Here is a 13,259-nt window from a genome sequence, read left to right on the forward strand (position 1 = left end):
CAGCACGATGACCCATCCACAATTTCCCATAAAAGAGAACTTCTTACTTAAAAAATATCCATAGAGAACATTGGGTGGTCCGATCAGGTCCACCTGAAAAGGACAGGTGGACTTGATCAGTCCGCTGGTGTGAAAGGGGCCTTAGTAAATCTCCCCCTATTTATAAATATTATTATTATTATATTACATAATAATTCACAGAAAGCAGACACAAAACTACCAAAATCAGTTATAAAGTTTATTTGTAGAACTTGGTCAACTGTAGTACAGACTCAAATATGCCACCCGGTTCCTGTTTTTCCTAAATTCTTTGTCCGTTGATAGCTGTAGAAGAAAGTAAAAGAAACAAAGGTGCTTACAATCATAACCAATAAAGAATACAGAATATGTTAATAATAGAGTGCATATAATATTTTTATTTTGCTGACAAAAGTTTTACTGTTCATACACATACAATTTATTTGAGCGCAATAAAAGTTTTTTTAATTGTAGTTTTAAGGAAAAAAGATTACAAACAATTTTGTGAAACATACAGTACTGTACTTGAAACAAAGGGCCAGTTTACTGTCCTTCAAGCTTTGGGGGGCCCCACTGTGGACAGTGAGAGTGGAAAATTACCTAGCATCGGTGGGAGTAAATAATTCCATAGGCTTGGTGATCAGTGGGAGTAAAAAAATGACATCATTGTGTCACTGAGAGAAATAGTGCCCCATCACTGGTGTCAGTGGGAGGAACAGTGCCCCATCATTGTTGTCAGTGGGAGGAATAGTGTCCCATTGTTGGTATCAATAGGAGAATTAGTTTCCCATCTCTGGTGTCAGTGGGAGGAATAGTACCCCATTGTTGGGGTCAGTGGGAGGAATAGTGCCCTGTCTTTGGTGTGCAGCACCCTCCTAGGTAGGTGCTAGAGAGGAGTATAGTTTTTGGCTCTTACTGCCTATAAGAGGAGCAGCAGGTAAATTCTATATTCTCTCTGCTTAACAGGGAGCAAGATCTGTGAGTTAGGTCTGCTCAATGTGCTCAGTGTGTGATTCATGTGGTCTGAGGGAGTGTACCCACTGACCCAATGGGAAGGCACATTGTACAGTGGAGGAAACCTGACCAATGGGCACACAAGCTTTGATACAGCCCCAGGGATTGGCACAGACTGCTGTATCGGTGCATTGTGGGGTGTAGAATAAAAAGCCAGGGGAACGTGTGTTCAAGGTCTTTGGCTAGTGAGCAGAGTCCCGGAAGGAGGGTGCCATGTGCCTCCTCTTCTGCAGTGGTTGGTGTATGGTCACAGGCAGTCGGCCTGGTGAGCCAGAAGTGTGGAATTGAACCCAGAAGTCCAGGAGAGAATGTTTAAAAATGTGTGGCTCCATATTGTTGGGAGTAAAACTGAGTGTAGACAGTAAAATGTTCCTGATTTGGTAGGGGTGTCATACTGTACGATAAGCAAGATGTTATCAGGGTTGTGGGTTTAAAGTAGCAGTCCTAAGATTTGTAGCATGTTGGGTCATAGACGAAGAGGCAAGAAAGAAAGAAGGGGAGTAGAAAGAAAACTTGGGTAATAGAAGACTGGGGATGGAAGCTTGTTTTGTGAGGTGGGCCCAGACCTTGCAGTTTGTTTCTATTCATTTGCTGCTGAAAAAGCTACTTTGATAAGCAGCAAAAGGTTTTCAACATTAAAGAACAAGTCCAGTTGAATGTAAGTTCTACTAGCTGTTCTGCCTATCTATTGAATTTTTTCACATACATATCTGTGCAAATTCAGTACCTGCTTTTTTTTTTTTTTTTTTTTTTGCACTTTATCTGCTAGCAATTGGTTCCAGTTATACGTATATTCTTCTTTCAGTAAAATAATACTTTTAGCATGAAAAAAACAGTAAACCATTATACTCACAGACTCGTATTGAAAAGAGAAGTAAACTAATTACCTCTGTTCTTAATGTTCTCTTCTGCAAAGAGGGCACAGAAGACCAATCAGGGGATCCAAATTGTCCAGGCCAAGACACCTTTCTGCCCTGCTCTATGTTATGCTCATACGATCCTGGGCTGTAAAAATTGCATCAGCACATTGCATTAGTGAATCTCCCCTCGCCTCCCCCCCAGGTACATTAGAACTTAAATATGTTGATTACAAACAAATGCAGCAAACTACACGTTTGGCATTTCATATGATACCACCTAATTATGTGCACCTACAACCCATTTAAAGTGATGTGGAACAAATGAGACAACCACCAGCTGAACTAATCTCTGTAAATATAGTATAATAAAAAGTAACACGTTACCTAACGTGGACTACCAAGGCTGTGACGATCACATACTAATAAAATTATATTACCTAGGATTTAGTGAGATATCTGTCATCTTGTCTGGAAATCGTACATTTTTGATACTGAAAGGAGCATAGCTTGCAGAGAATGTCCGCTCTTTTGCCCAAAACGATTGATACTCTGCAGGACTTGGAGTCTCCATCTGGAAAAAGCAACCCCTTTCATTAAAAATGAGAAACATAGCTATGATATAAAAATACATACTTGTAAATATGATCAGCATTTTTGCATCATGGTTAACTTGGCACACATTTTGAGGGCAAATAAAGTATATATTTAGGTGAGAGTTTTGTCATTACTTACATCAGCCCCCAAATAATCATTTTAATGCATTCACTACCACTGGTGTAACTTGCCCTTATGAAACTTTCCAAGCAGTAAATCACAGTGCAGTTTTATATGGTATCTTCTCACCCGAGTCTAGTTAAGCCCAGTCAGAATTCCTAAGCCCTGATGAAGGGGCAAGGGGTATGTTTGGCCCCCTAAACACATTGGATGTATTCTGCTATGAGTTAATTTTATCATTAAATTACCTTGGACTCTTTTACATTTGTTTGTGGCTTTCACTGGATTGTACAGTATTAGTGTGGGTTTCAAAATAATCATAGACACTGTGCTTTCCTGATAAACACAGTTTAAACCAGAATATTATACCTATGTTTATCAGTAAGATAGTTTATTAGTACCACTTAACAAAGTGGGAATTGCACCTTAATGTTGCAGTTGATACTCTGTTGTATCTTAAAGAGGTTGTACACTCTTTTAAAAAAAATTTTTTTTTTTTTAGAAGCTGCAAGAGAAAGACATAATGAGCTAGTATGCTTCGCATACTAGCTCATTATGAAATACTTACCTTAGAACGAGCCCCCGCCGTGCCGCTCTCTTACCTGTATGACGGGCGACATGACATGTCGCCCGTCTTCCGGGATCGCGGCATCCGGTCATCTGATTGGCCGGAGCCGCGGTGACGTCACTCCTGCGCACGCGCACAGGAGCCGACGGTCACGGCACGGGGCTCTGAAGGAACGGCACGATCAGCCGTTCCTTCAGAGCGCATGCGCCAGTGACGTCACTGGCTGCATTAAAGGTAAATATCTCCTAAACGGTGTAAGTTTAGGAGATATTTACAGTACCTATAGGTAAGCCTTATCATAGGCTTACCTATAGGTACAACTTCCTGAGGAGGGTTTACTTCCTCTTTAATTCCTTTAAAATCAAAAATGCAGTTTGAATGCTTGCCTTCCTAATGTGTTACATTTTGAGACAAAACTACCTGGTTATATTTTATAAGGAACTTTTCTGTACTTTACTACACCCGCTTATTTAGGTTTTTTCATGCCAGTGGTGTTGGGCTGAGTTGGGCAGTATTGCCCAGCGAAAGAACAAGGCAATTTGCCCTATGTCCTATGCAGGGCCATCTTGATTATTGATTGGACCCTGGGCAGACATTTTCTTGGACCCTCCCAAATCCACTTATCAACTATTCGCAGGTAGTGATGGCTCAAGGGGCAGCTACTTTGGGCCCCACAACAATGACTGGGCCCGGTGGCAGCTGCCCCTGTTGCCCTGCCTTAAAGACGGCCCTGGTCCTATGGCTCCTATTCACACCAACATGTACACCAACCATGCAAGACCTGGTAAATTTTGCACAGTGCATTGTGACATGCAGCAAAGCATTGCAACTAGCTGCTGAAATGTTGAAGTTTAGAGAAAAAATAAAATGAATGGGTTGTGCATCAGAATATATCTGTTGTAGAGCATGTGGCATTCAGATCGCCTGCTTACCAAGGATAAAGGATGAATTACATTTATTTTCAGTACATTATTGCGAACGCCCCTCAATTTGTGGTATACACACACAGGAGTTTATTTACTAAAGGCAAATCCATGGTGCACTACAAGTGCACTTGGAAGTGCAGTCGCTGTAGATCTAAGGGGAATATCTGAAATGAGGGAAAGCTCTGCTGCTTTCATTCATCCAATCATGTACAAGCAAAAATGCTGTTTTTTTATTTTCCTTGAGCATCCCCCTCAGATCTACAGCAGCTGCACTTCCAAATGCGCTTGCAGTACACTTGGGGTGCACAGTGGATTTGCCTTTAGTAAATAAACCCAGAGTCATTCTCCATATTAGCCACTAACATGCCTTCTTTGACTATCACCTTTTGATTAGAGCTGAAACGTTTTGCTGTTCTGGCTCCCAAAGTGTACCCTTTTTTACTCATGGGTTTCCTGTTCTGAAGATATATCATGTTGGTAACCTGAAAAATAAAATAATAATAATAGTAATACAGCAGCAAAGCGCAGAATTAAAATAATCTAACATCTAAATAAAAACTCTGAGGATGCACAAGTAGACCCATGTCTTGTACTTTCTACAAAGCCAACTGAATCAAAAGTTAAAATAAACAAAATGACCAAATATTATCTTAACAGAAACTTTATATAAGAAGAGAAACTGTGGTATTGTTTAGCGATAAAGCATTTACATGCTGATAAACAGCATTAAAGTAAAATTAAGGGGAATATTTAGTCTACCATTACTAACCTATCCTTTCTGAAAATGCTAGTTGTTTGACCAGTGCTGATGAAATAAGCTTTTGCTTTTTGGCTAAGTAACCTGAAAAAAGTAAATTAAGAGCAGCTTTATTTGCTGTTTGTTTCAGGTCAATGACTCAAAAAATATTGATGGCAATAACAGCCAAGCTACCAACATTTTCAGACCTTTTTTCTCCCTCTTTTATGTAAAAAAGAAAGCTTTGGCCTTATTAAGCATATTAACTATTTTATTTTAAATGTAAACCTATATATAATATATTATTGGGCAGGGCGAAATGCATTAGTGGTGTGACCCAAAAAGAGCTGAACTGAGGCTGCCTCTACTATGTTGACTGTAGGGTCCTAATGGTGTGCGAAACTTGGGGTTGTTTCCTTCCTTTATACTACAACAATAAATATATGATATAATATATTAAAACTGACATCATTTGTTTAGCATTTGGTTGTAATTTTAGCTGTTTTCCATCTTGCTGACCCACCTCTTCATTGTTATAGCATCCAGGCCCACGTTGTGGGCTCCCTCTGATAGGAGCTAATTCGTTACCCAAGCGGTCTGGTGCACAGTAATATGGAAATTGTTTACGGTCCTGTGTGCTGCCGAAACAAACTTTCTTTAAAGTTTCTGGAAAAAAAAAACAAATTCAAGCACTCTATAGATAGAAAAAAATTATGAGCAGGTTACGTGTTTTTTTAAGTACAATTTTATACAGTCTTTTTTTTAATTCTACCATGCCCTTTTTGTGCACTGAAGCCCACTGTCTCTGAACTGATTATAATGCCAGAAAGTAATTAAAGTGGTTGTAAATCCTCATATACAGTGCCTTGCGAAAGTATTCGGGCCCCTTGAACTTTGCGACCTTTTGCCACATTTCAGGCTTCAAACATAAAGATATAAAACTGTAATTTTTTGTGAAGAATCAACAACAAGTGATACACAATCAAGAAGTGGAACGAAATTTATTGGATATTTCAAACTTTTTTAACAAATAAAAAACTGAAAAATTGGGCGTGCAAAATTATTCCTCCCCCTAATTTAATACTTTGTAGCGCCACCTTCTGCTGCGATTACAGCTGTAAGTCGCTTGGGGTATGTCTCTATCAGTTTTGCACATCGAGAGACTGAAATTTTTGCCCATTCCTCCTTGCAAAACAGCTCGAGCTCAGTGAGGTTGGATGGAGAGCGTTTGTGACCAGCAGTTTTCAGTTCTTTCCACAGATTCTCGATTGGATTCAGGTCTGGACTTTGACTTGGCCATTCTAACACCTGGATATGTTTATTTGTGAACCATTCCATTGTAGATTTTGCTTTAGGTTTTGGATCATTGTCTTGTTGGAAGTCACATCTCCGTCCCAGTCTCAGGTCTTTTGCAGACTCCATCAGGTTTTCTTCCAGAATGTTCCTGTATTTGGCTCCATCCATCTTCCCATCAATTTTTACCATCTTCCCTGTCCCTGCTGAAGAAAAGCAGGCCCAAACCATGATGCTGCCACCACCATGTTTGACAGTGGGGATGGTGTGTTCAGGGTGATGAGCTGTGTTGCTTTTACGCCAAAACATAACGTTTTGCATTGTTGTCAAAAAGTTCGATTTTGGTTTCATCTGACCAGAGCACCTTTTTCCACATGTTTGGTGTGTCTCCCAGGTGGCTTGTGGCAAACTTTAAACGACACTTTTTATGGATATCTTTAAGAAATGGCTTTCTTCTTGCCACTCTTCCATAAAGGCCAGATTTGTGCAGTATATGACTGATTGTTGTCCTATGGACAGAGTCTCCCACCTCAGCTGTAGATCTCTGCAGTGTATCCAGAGTGATCATGGCCGGGCCTCTTGGCTGAATCTCTGATCAGTCTTCTCCTTCATGAGCTGAAAGTTTAGAGGGATGGCCAGGTCTTCGTAGATTTGCAGTGGTCTGATACTCCTTCCATTTCAATATTATCGCTTGCACAGTGCTCCTTGGGATGCTTACAGCTTGGGAAATCTTTTTGTATCCAAATCCGGCTTTAAACTTCTCCACAACAGTATCTCAGACCTGCCTGGTGTGTTCCTTGTTCTTCATGATGCTCTCTGCGCTTTAAACGGACCTCTGAGACTATCACAGTGCAGGTACATTTATACGGAGACTTGATTACACACAGGTGGATTCTATTTATCATCATTAGTCATTTAGGTCAACATTGGATCATTCAGAGATCCTCACTGAACTTCTGGAGAGAGTTTGCTGCACTGAAAGTAAAGGGGCTGAATAATTTTGCACGCCCAATTTTTCAGTTTTTTATTTGTTAACAAAGTTTGAAATATCCAATAAATTTCGTTACACTTCATGATTGTGTCCCACTTGTTGTTGATTCTTCACAAAAAATTACAGTTTTATATCTTTATGTTTGAAGCCTGAAATGTGGCAAAAGGTCGCAAAGTTCAAGGGGGCCGAATACTTTCGCAAGGCACTGTATATTGAGTGAAGTGAACAGCCTTAGGTAATAGGGATGAAACACATCCTCCTACATAGGTTTTATTAGTTTATCTGAAGTCTTCTCCCCTCTACGCCCCTTCAGAAGTGTTAATGTGTTTGTGTTAAAAATCTTTCTTCATCGTCAGCAACACAGAGGAGGGGGCAGAGAGGCTGCAGTTACACTGTGTGAGAGCTGATTGGAGGAAAGGAACACACCCCCCTCCACACAGCAGAAGAACTGTGTTGTGAATAGACAAGCTCCGTTCTGAGCTTTTTCCCCCCTTTCCTTCCGACACAAATTTATCCCCAATTTTGGGAAAACTTCTCAGAAGTGACTCATGCTGATACAGAGGAATGAAGCACTGGAGAGAAACGACACTTAGAGCTTTGGAAAGAGATAAGTAAACACTACAGATATATGTGCTTAGTTCAAAATCCATGACTAGGGTTTACAACCACTGTTCAGCTAGCTTGCGGAACCTTTGCAAAGTGAACAACAGAAAATGACTTTAATGGGTAAATGATTAATATATGTATACAGAGAGAACACTGTTATTGAATATTTGCCAATTCTGTGTGAATCTGTGCCACCACTGCAGTATGAATCCCTCATATATAATATATATTGGACATAATATGTTAATTCCTAATAGCTAAATACACAGGTGAAAAATTAGGGCTGTGCCATATTTATACAGCCACCTTTGACTAACATCAACCACATTACTACAGCCAATATGTTGTTATCAAGATGGCAATGTTAAAGCATAACTCCAGCCAAAGCTTTCTTTAGGGTTTTGAATAGAGCTGGAATGGAGAAAACCTGTTTTTTTTTTTTTCTTTCCTTTCACTTCCTGTCCTTAAAAATGCTTCCATATGTGGGCTAAAATCTCCCCAAAATGTAGAGGAATTCCAACTTCTGACAATTGTCACTGATGCAGGTGTATCTGTTTCCCCTTTACCTGTATTGAGGTGAAGACATGACATTTTGGAATCCTACACAAAAAATGACACTGACAGTGATAAAAAAAAAACTGACAGAGGTCCTTTAAACCCCAAATACAAGTTTTGGCTGGAGTTATACGTTAAATTTTATTTGGTTGTGTAAAAACATTGGACATTGGGATCGGTGTCTTATACTCTCTCTTCCACGTTGTACTATAAACATTGCTCACACTAAATAGTGCTATAAAACACTATGTGAGCCACAGTATTAGGGCTTGTTTAACACTTGCAGTTGGGGGTGGTAAACATAGTCAGTGGAGCCACATTTTTACCACCCCCCCCTTAAGCTGCAAAGGCAGCCAGATAGATTTGTACACATGCAAACATCACGGCCGCTGCAATAATTATATCCCCTGTCACTTTCGTCAGACAGTACTCCTGCTGAATGCAACCTATTTAAGTGAATGAAGCTGCACTGTAATTACCCTGCAACCAGGTGTAATGGATGCAGTTGCAGCGTGGTGCAGCATTTACAGGGTTAAAACAGGCAGTGAGGAGGTGACATATCACCTCAACATTGCCTTTCAAATGAATCTGAAATGTGATCCATTGCAGATCACTTTTCACAGGTGCAGAAATATTAGCTGCACATCTAAATGTAGCCTAAAGCGTGGTACACACTAGTAGTTATTTTTTTTTTCGTTCAACCCAGCAAAGCTGAATGAAAAAAAAAAACCTGACAGCTCTGGAGGAGACACTGTACTAACTATCTGATCTTAGTACAGCAATCTCCCCTGCTGTGCTATTGTGTTCTGACAGGGGGACAGCCAGCCCGCCAGAACACTCCGGTCAGCGCTCTCAGCCATTGGCAGACCTTTTTCGGTCATGCCCCTTTGACAGAAGCCGGCTGAACGACTGTAGTACACACGGGCCGAAGGTGGGCCGGTTACTAGCCGATGCCACTCAACATTCAGCCCGTGTGTCCTAGGCATAAGGTTGGCAATAGATAGATCAGTTCAGCCAGCGGGCTGTTTGAAAACCAAATGTATTTCCTCATCCACATGGGTGAAGTGAATGGAGGAATCCTCCCCACTGTGCTATTGTATTCTGATAGCGGGGACTCGTCTGCTGTCAGAATACACTGATCAGCGCTGCAACTGATTGGCTGCAAGCACTGATCATATGAAACTTTCCAACATTCCCGTTCAAGAAAAGCTGATCATTAGATTGACTTATCTTGAGCGGGAATGATCATAGATGGATCGAGATTCGTCTAGTCCCTGCTAAACGGGTAGAATTTCAATCCGTCTATGGCCAGCTATACACCTAAAATGTATGTACTCTAAGGGCCCTTTCACACGGGCGTTCCGCATGTCTGTATATCATCCTATTTTTTTGCGGATGATTGCTTGTCAATGGCATTGCGGATGTCAGCGGATGACCATCCGCTGACATCCGATTTTCTTCCTTTCAGTTCTGTTCCGTTTTTTGGAACGCAACAGAACCCTATTTTTGTTCCGTTTAAAAAACAGAACGGATACAAAATCGGATGTCAGAGGTGTCATCCGCTGACATCCGCAATGCCCATAGACATACATTATGTCCGTATATCATCCGCAAACGGATGGGATGATATGCGGACATACGGAGTGGATGACACAAGTGTCATCCGCTCCGTGAAAAAAAAAAGTGCCGGAGCGGATCGCAATGCGGTCCGCTCCGTGTGAAAGAGCACTAACAACAAATTGCTTTTATTTGTTCCCTTTTGGTCTAGTAAATACACATTTAAAAGCATTTTATTATTTTTGCTCAACAAGTGCAAAACAAAACCATATCTGTTCACCCAGACAGAAATCTGATAACTTCTTGTACTCTCTGCATCTGGACATTTACCAGGTCACATTATCCCTGATATCTCTGTGGTCTACAAAACACCCCCCCCCCCATAAAGGAAAATAGACCTTTGTAGTCCTAGCATACCTCCTGTTCTAGGGTGACGATGCTGCTCAGTACAGTTGTCACCCTAACTAAGGAAGTGAGTTAATGACAGGGTTACCAGCTTATAATAAAGGAAAAAAGTGTGAAGGAAGAAAACGAATGCAGCCACAAAATCTAAGAATCAGTAAGCTCAATTTTTGTTCTTGGGTTTAGATACGCTTCAAAAAAAATCACACAGTGCTGAATTAACTGTACTAAAATTGCCACATTTTACTAAACCTAAGTATAGCATCAACAGTACATTCAAAGCATTTGAATTAGGTGCATTGGGCAGCCTGGCTTATGCAGGTCCAATGCATAGACAAAGCAATTTGCCTTGAGTCCTATGAGTTCAGTTCATGCAATAGTGTGCACAAAAAAAAAAAAATAGGACATCTACGTGCTGTGACGCAGTATATCACATCACAACTTACTGCGGTGAATAGAGATGAATGAAATATAATTTTGAAATATTTTAATAAAATTAAAAAGAAAAAAAAAAAAGAAAAAAGGTAAACAGTGCAATAAATCATAACAACGCATCGGCACCACTCCCTTCAAAGCGCACACCAGCAGCCACGATATAAAGCAGCCGCTGGTGCGGGAACACCTAAACAACATTAAAGCCCTGTACACACTAAAGGAAAATCAGGCAAACATTTTAGTCTGAGGAAGGATCATACGATTTTCTGATGGTGTACACAACTTTCCACAGCCAATTCTGACCTTCTGAACGAAAATTTCCGAAGGGACAAACCCCAACATTTTTTTTGTATGTTAATCAAACAAACGATTTTCATTTAGGCTTCATTCATATGTCAGCGTAGCGATTGCGGGCAGAATCACCGCGATTCCGCCCGCGATCTGGAAATCATTGCAAATCGCGGGACGCCTGTGCATTGCCCGTGATTTGCAATAGCACCCCAAACGCTGTGCGATGTTGCCGCGATTTGCGCCTGCCGAATCGCGGTAACATCGCACAAAAAAAATTGCGGGACGCATGACGCCCCAAAGAAGCTCTTGTACCTTTTCTGGGCGTCATGCGTCCCGTGATTTTTTTGCGCGATGTTACCGAGATTCGGCAGGCGCAAATCGCGGCAACATCGCACAGCATTTGGGGTGCTATTGCAAATCACGGGCAACACACAGGCGTCCCGCGATTTGCAATGATTTCCGGATCGCGGGCAGAATCGTGGTGATTCTGCCCGCGATCGCTACGCTGACATGTGAATGAAGCCTTAACGTGTACCATTTTCAGACGATTTTCAGACAAGAAAAATCAGAAACAAAATACTGCGCATGATCAAAAACAAACAAACATAATTTATTTCATCGGTTCCGACTTGCTGTGAAACAACGAGGAAAATCGGATGATCGTTCGGCCAATTTTCTTTTAGTGTGCACCTCAGCTAAAGTACAACTAAAGGCAAATTTTTCTTTTTTACATTTTGGATGGAGTGGAGAGGGATTAGAAAACCTGTGAGTTTTTACTGCTGTCTGTGTCTCCATTATAGGGAGATTCACCATCTATATTTGCCATGTTTACCACTATCATTAAAAGTGAAAGAAAAACAAAAACCCAAATTTTGGGTTTTACCGGGAAAAGTAATAGAGGGGAAATCTTCCAATGGGGACACTAGTTCTGGTGACCTGGGGGTCCCCAAGGAATTACCTTTATTTACAGAGATTTCCTGTTTGGCTATGAGACAGGAAGTGAAGAAAAATCCCAGAAATGGGACACAGATGGTGAAAAAAAAGATCTGACGGGGTTATAACCCTCCCTCGCTCTATCCAAAATGAATAAAAAAAGTTTTGCTTATAGTTCTACTTTAAGCCATTCCCATCCCATCCCTGATCCAAAGTCCCTACCACATTTACACAAACAGGATCAAATCAGATTTTGTCATTTCAGAATATTTCAGGTTAGAATACACTGGTGTTCATATTTTGTTTCTGAAACACGTCTGAAAAGAATGTGAAATGCAGTGTTTTACTTTTTTAGCTAGATCACATGAAGCAGAATTCCCTTTTTTTGGCTTTTTTATTTATGGCATTGCATTTTTAAACGCAACTGTGTTTCAAGTATCCAGTTAATGTAAATAAGCACTAAACCTGAAATGTATTTAAAATGCAAGATCACATACCTATTATGACAGACACTGGGCACTGTGCATAGTTAACATTTTCAGTTAAAATTAAACTCCCTTTTTTTGTGTTAAACTATAAAAAAAAGTTAGGAATGTGTGTTTTTCATGTTAGCACCTTCATATCTCTGGATGTGATCTATGCCCTATGATCACCATGCCAATCCAGCCTTACCTGGTTCGTGCTCCATTCTTGCTGATGCTTTGTATATATGGTATTTCTATGACAACGTGGGGTGGAACTGAGCAGAACGTCACATAAGGATTACCATTAGATCATAAAAGATACAATGGCTCCCCCTGCTGGTTACAAGTAATAATTTGCTGCTAAACCCAAACCATACAGTATGTACCTGTGAAAATTCGAAAACTGTTATTCCAAAAGAGATAGGTGCAAAGAGGTTGAAACGGCGCTACCTGTGAGTGGCTAGGTGCCAAATAAATAGTGTACCAAAACAAATAGTGATACCTAAAATTAATAAGATAAATAAATCCAAGTAAAGTGCACAAGTGACGTTATGGTCTGAAAGAGGTGACCAATTCTTATCCTGAACCCAACAAGGTGCAGTGATAAAGTGCAAAGTGCTGTGCAATAAATAAGCAGAAATAATAAAGACGCAGTGATTTTTTATTCCAAAGAAAACAGAAATAGCGTACAGTGCAATTTACCAGTGATAAATTGTGCTTGCTGGAAATAAATGAATTTATATAAGATTGTGGTGAAAATGAAATGAACCAATAAATAAAGGAATTCCTCCTAAGAAAAAATATTTGTGCACTGTACCCAAATCAAATTTGTATCATTTTGTTCAAACAAATAGAGTTTTCTTTTGGTGGTATTTATTTACCACTGGGTTTTTTTA

At 40.3% G+C, this 13,259-nt stretch overlaps 1 protein-coding gene across 1 annotated transcript; it reads right to left on the bottom strand.

The window, feature by feature from the left end:
- Positions 1–204: 204 nt before the first annotated feature.
- CIMAP3 (ciliary microtubule associated protein 3) lies at positions 205–12,631 on the bottom strand. Its single transcript, XM_082247443.1, has 6 exons — positions 12,572–12,631; positions 5,360–5,502; positions 4,484–4,582; positions 2,330–2,463; positions 1,920–2,037; positions 205–324 (listed from the first exon to the last, which is right to left on the bottom strand). Exons 1-6 carry the CDS (start codon positions 12,585–12,587, stop codon positions 256–258), a joined length of 579 nt encoding a protein of 192 aa, XP_082103569.1. The 5' UTR covers positions 12,588–12,631; the 3' UTR covers positions 205–255.
- Between the last annotated feature and the right edge of the window lie 628 nt (positions 12,632–13,259).

Source organism: Pelophylax lessonae (genome assembly GCF_965119305.1).
Source record: "Pelophylax lessonae genome assembly, chromosome: 2".
In the NCBI taxonomy this organism is placed as follows: Eukaryota; Metazoa; Chordata; class Amphibia; order Anura; family Ranidae; genus Pelophylax; species Pelophylax lessonae.

Bases quoted from the DNA above. Each gene is read 5' to 3' on its own strand.
- CIMAP3 (XM_082247443.1), bottom strand. The intron at 2,464-4,483 runs GTGATAGTCAAA...TGCTTTTTCCAG, and splicing joins GTTTCAGCTCTAATCAAAAG to ATGGAGACTCCAAGTCCTGC. The intron at 2,038-2,329 runs GTAATATAATTT...CAATTTTTACAG, and splicing joins GATATCTCACTAAATCCTAG to CCCAGGATCGTATGAGCATA.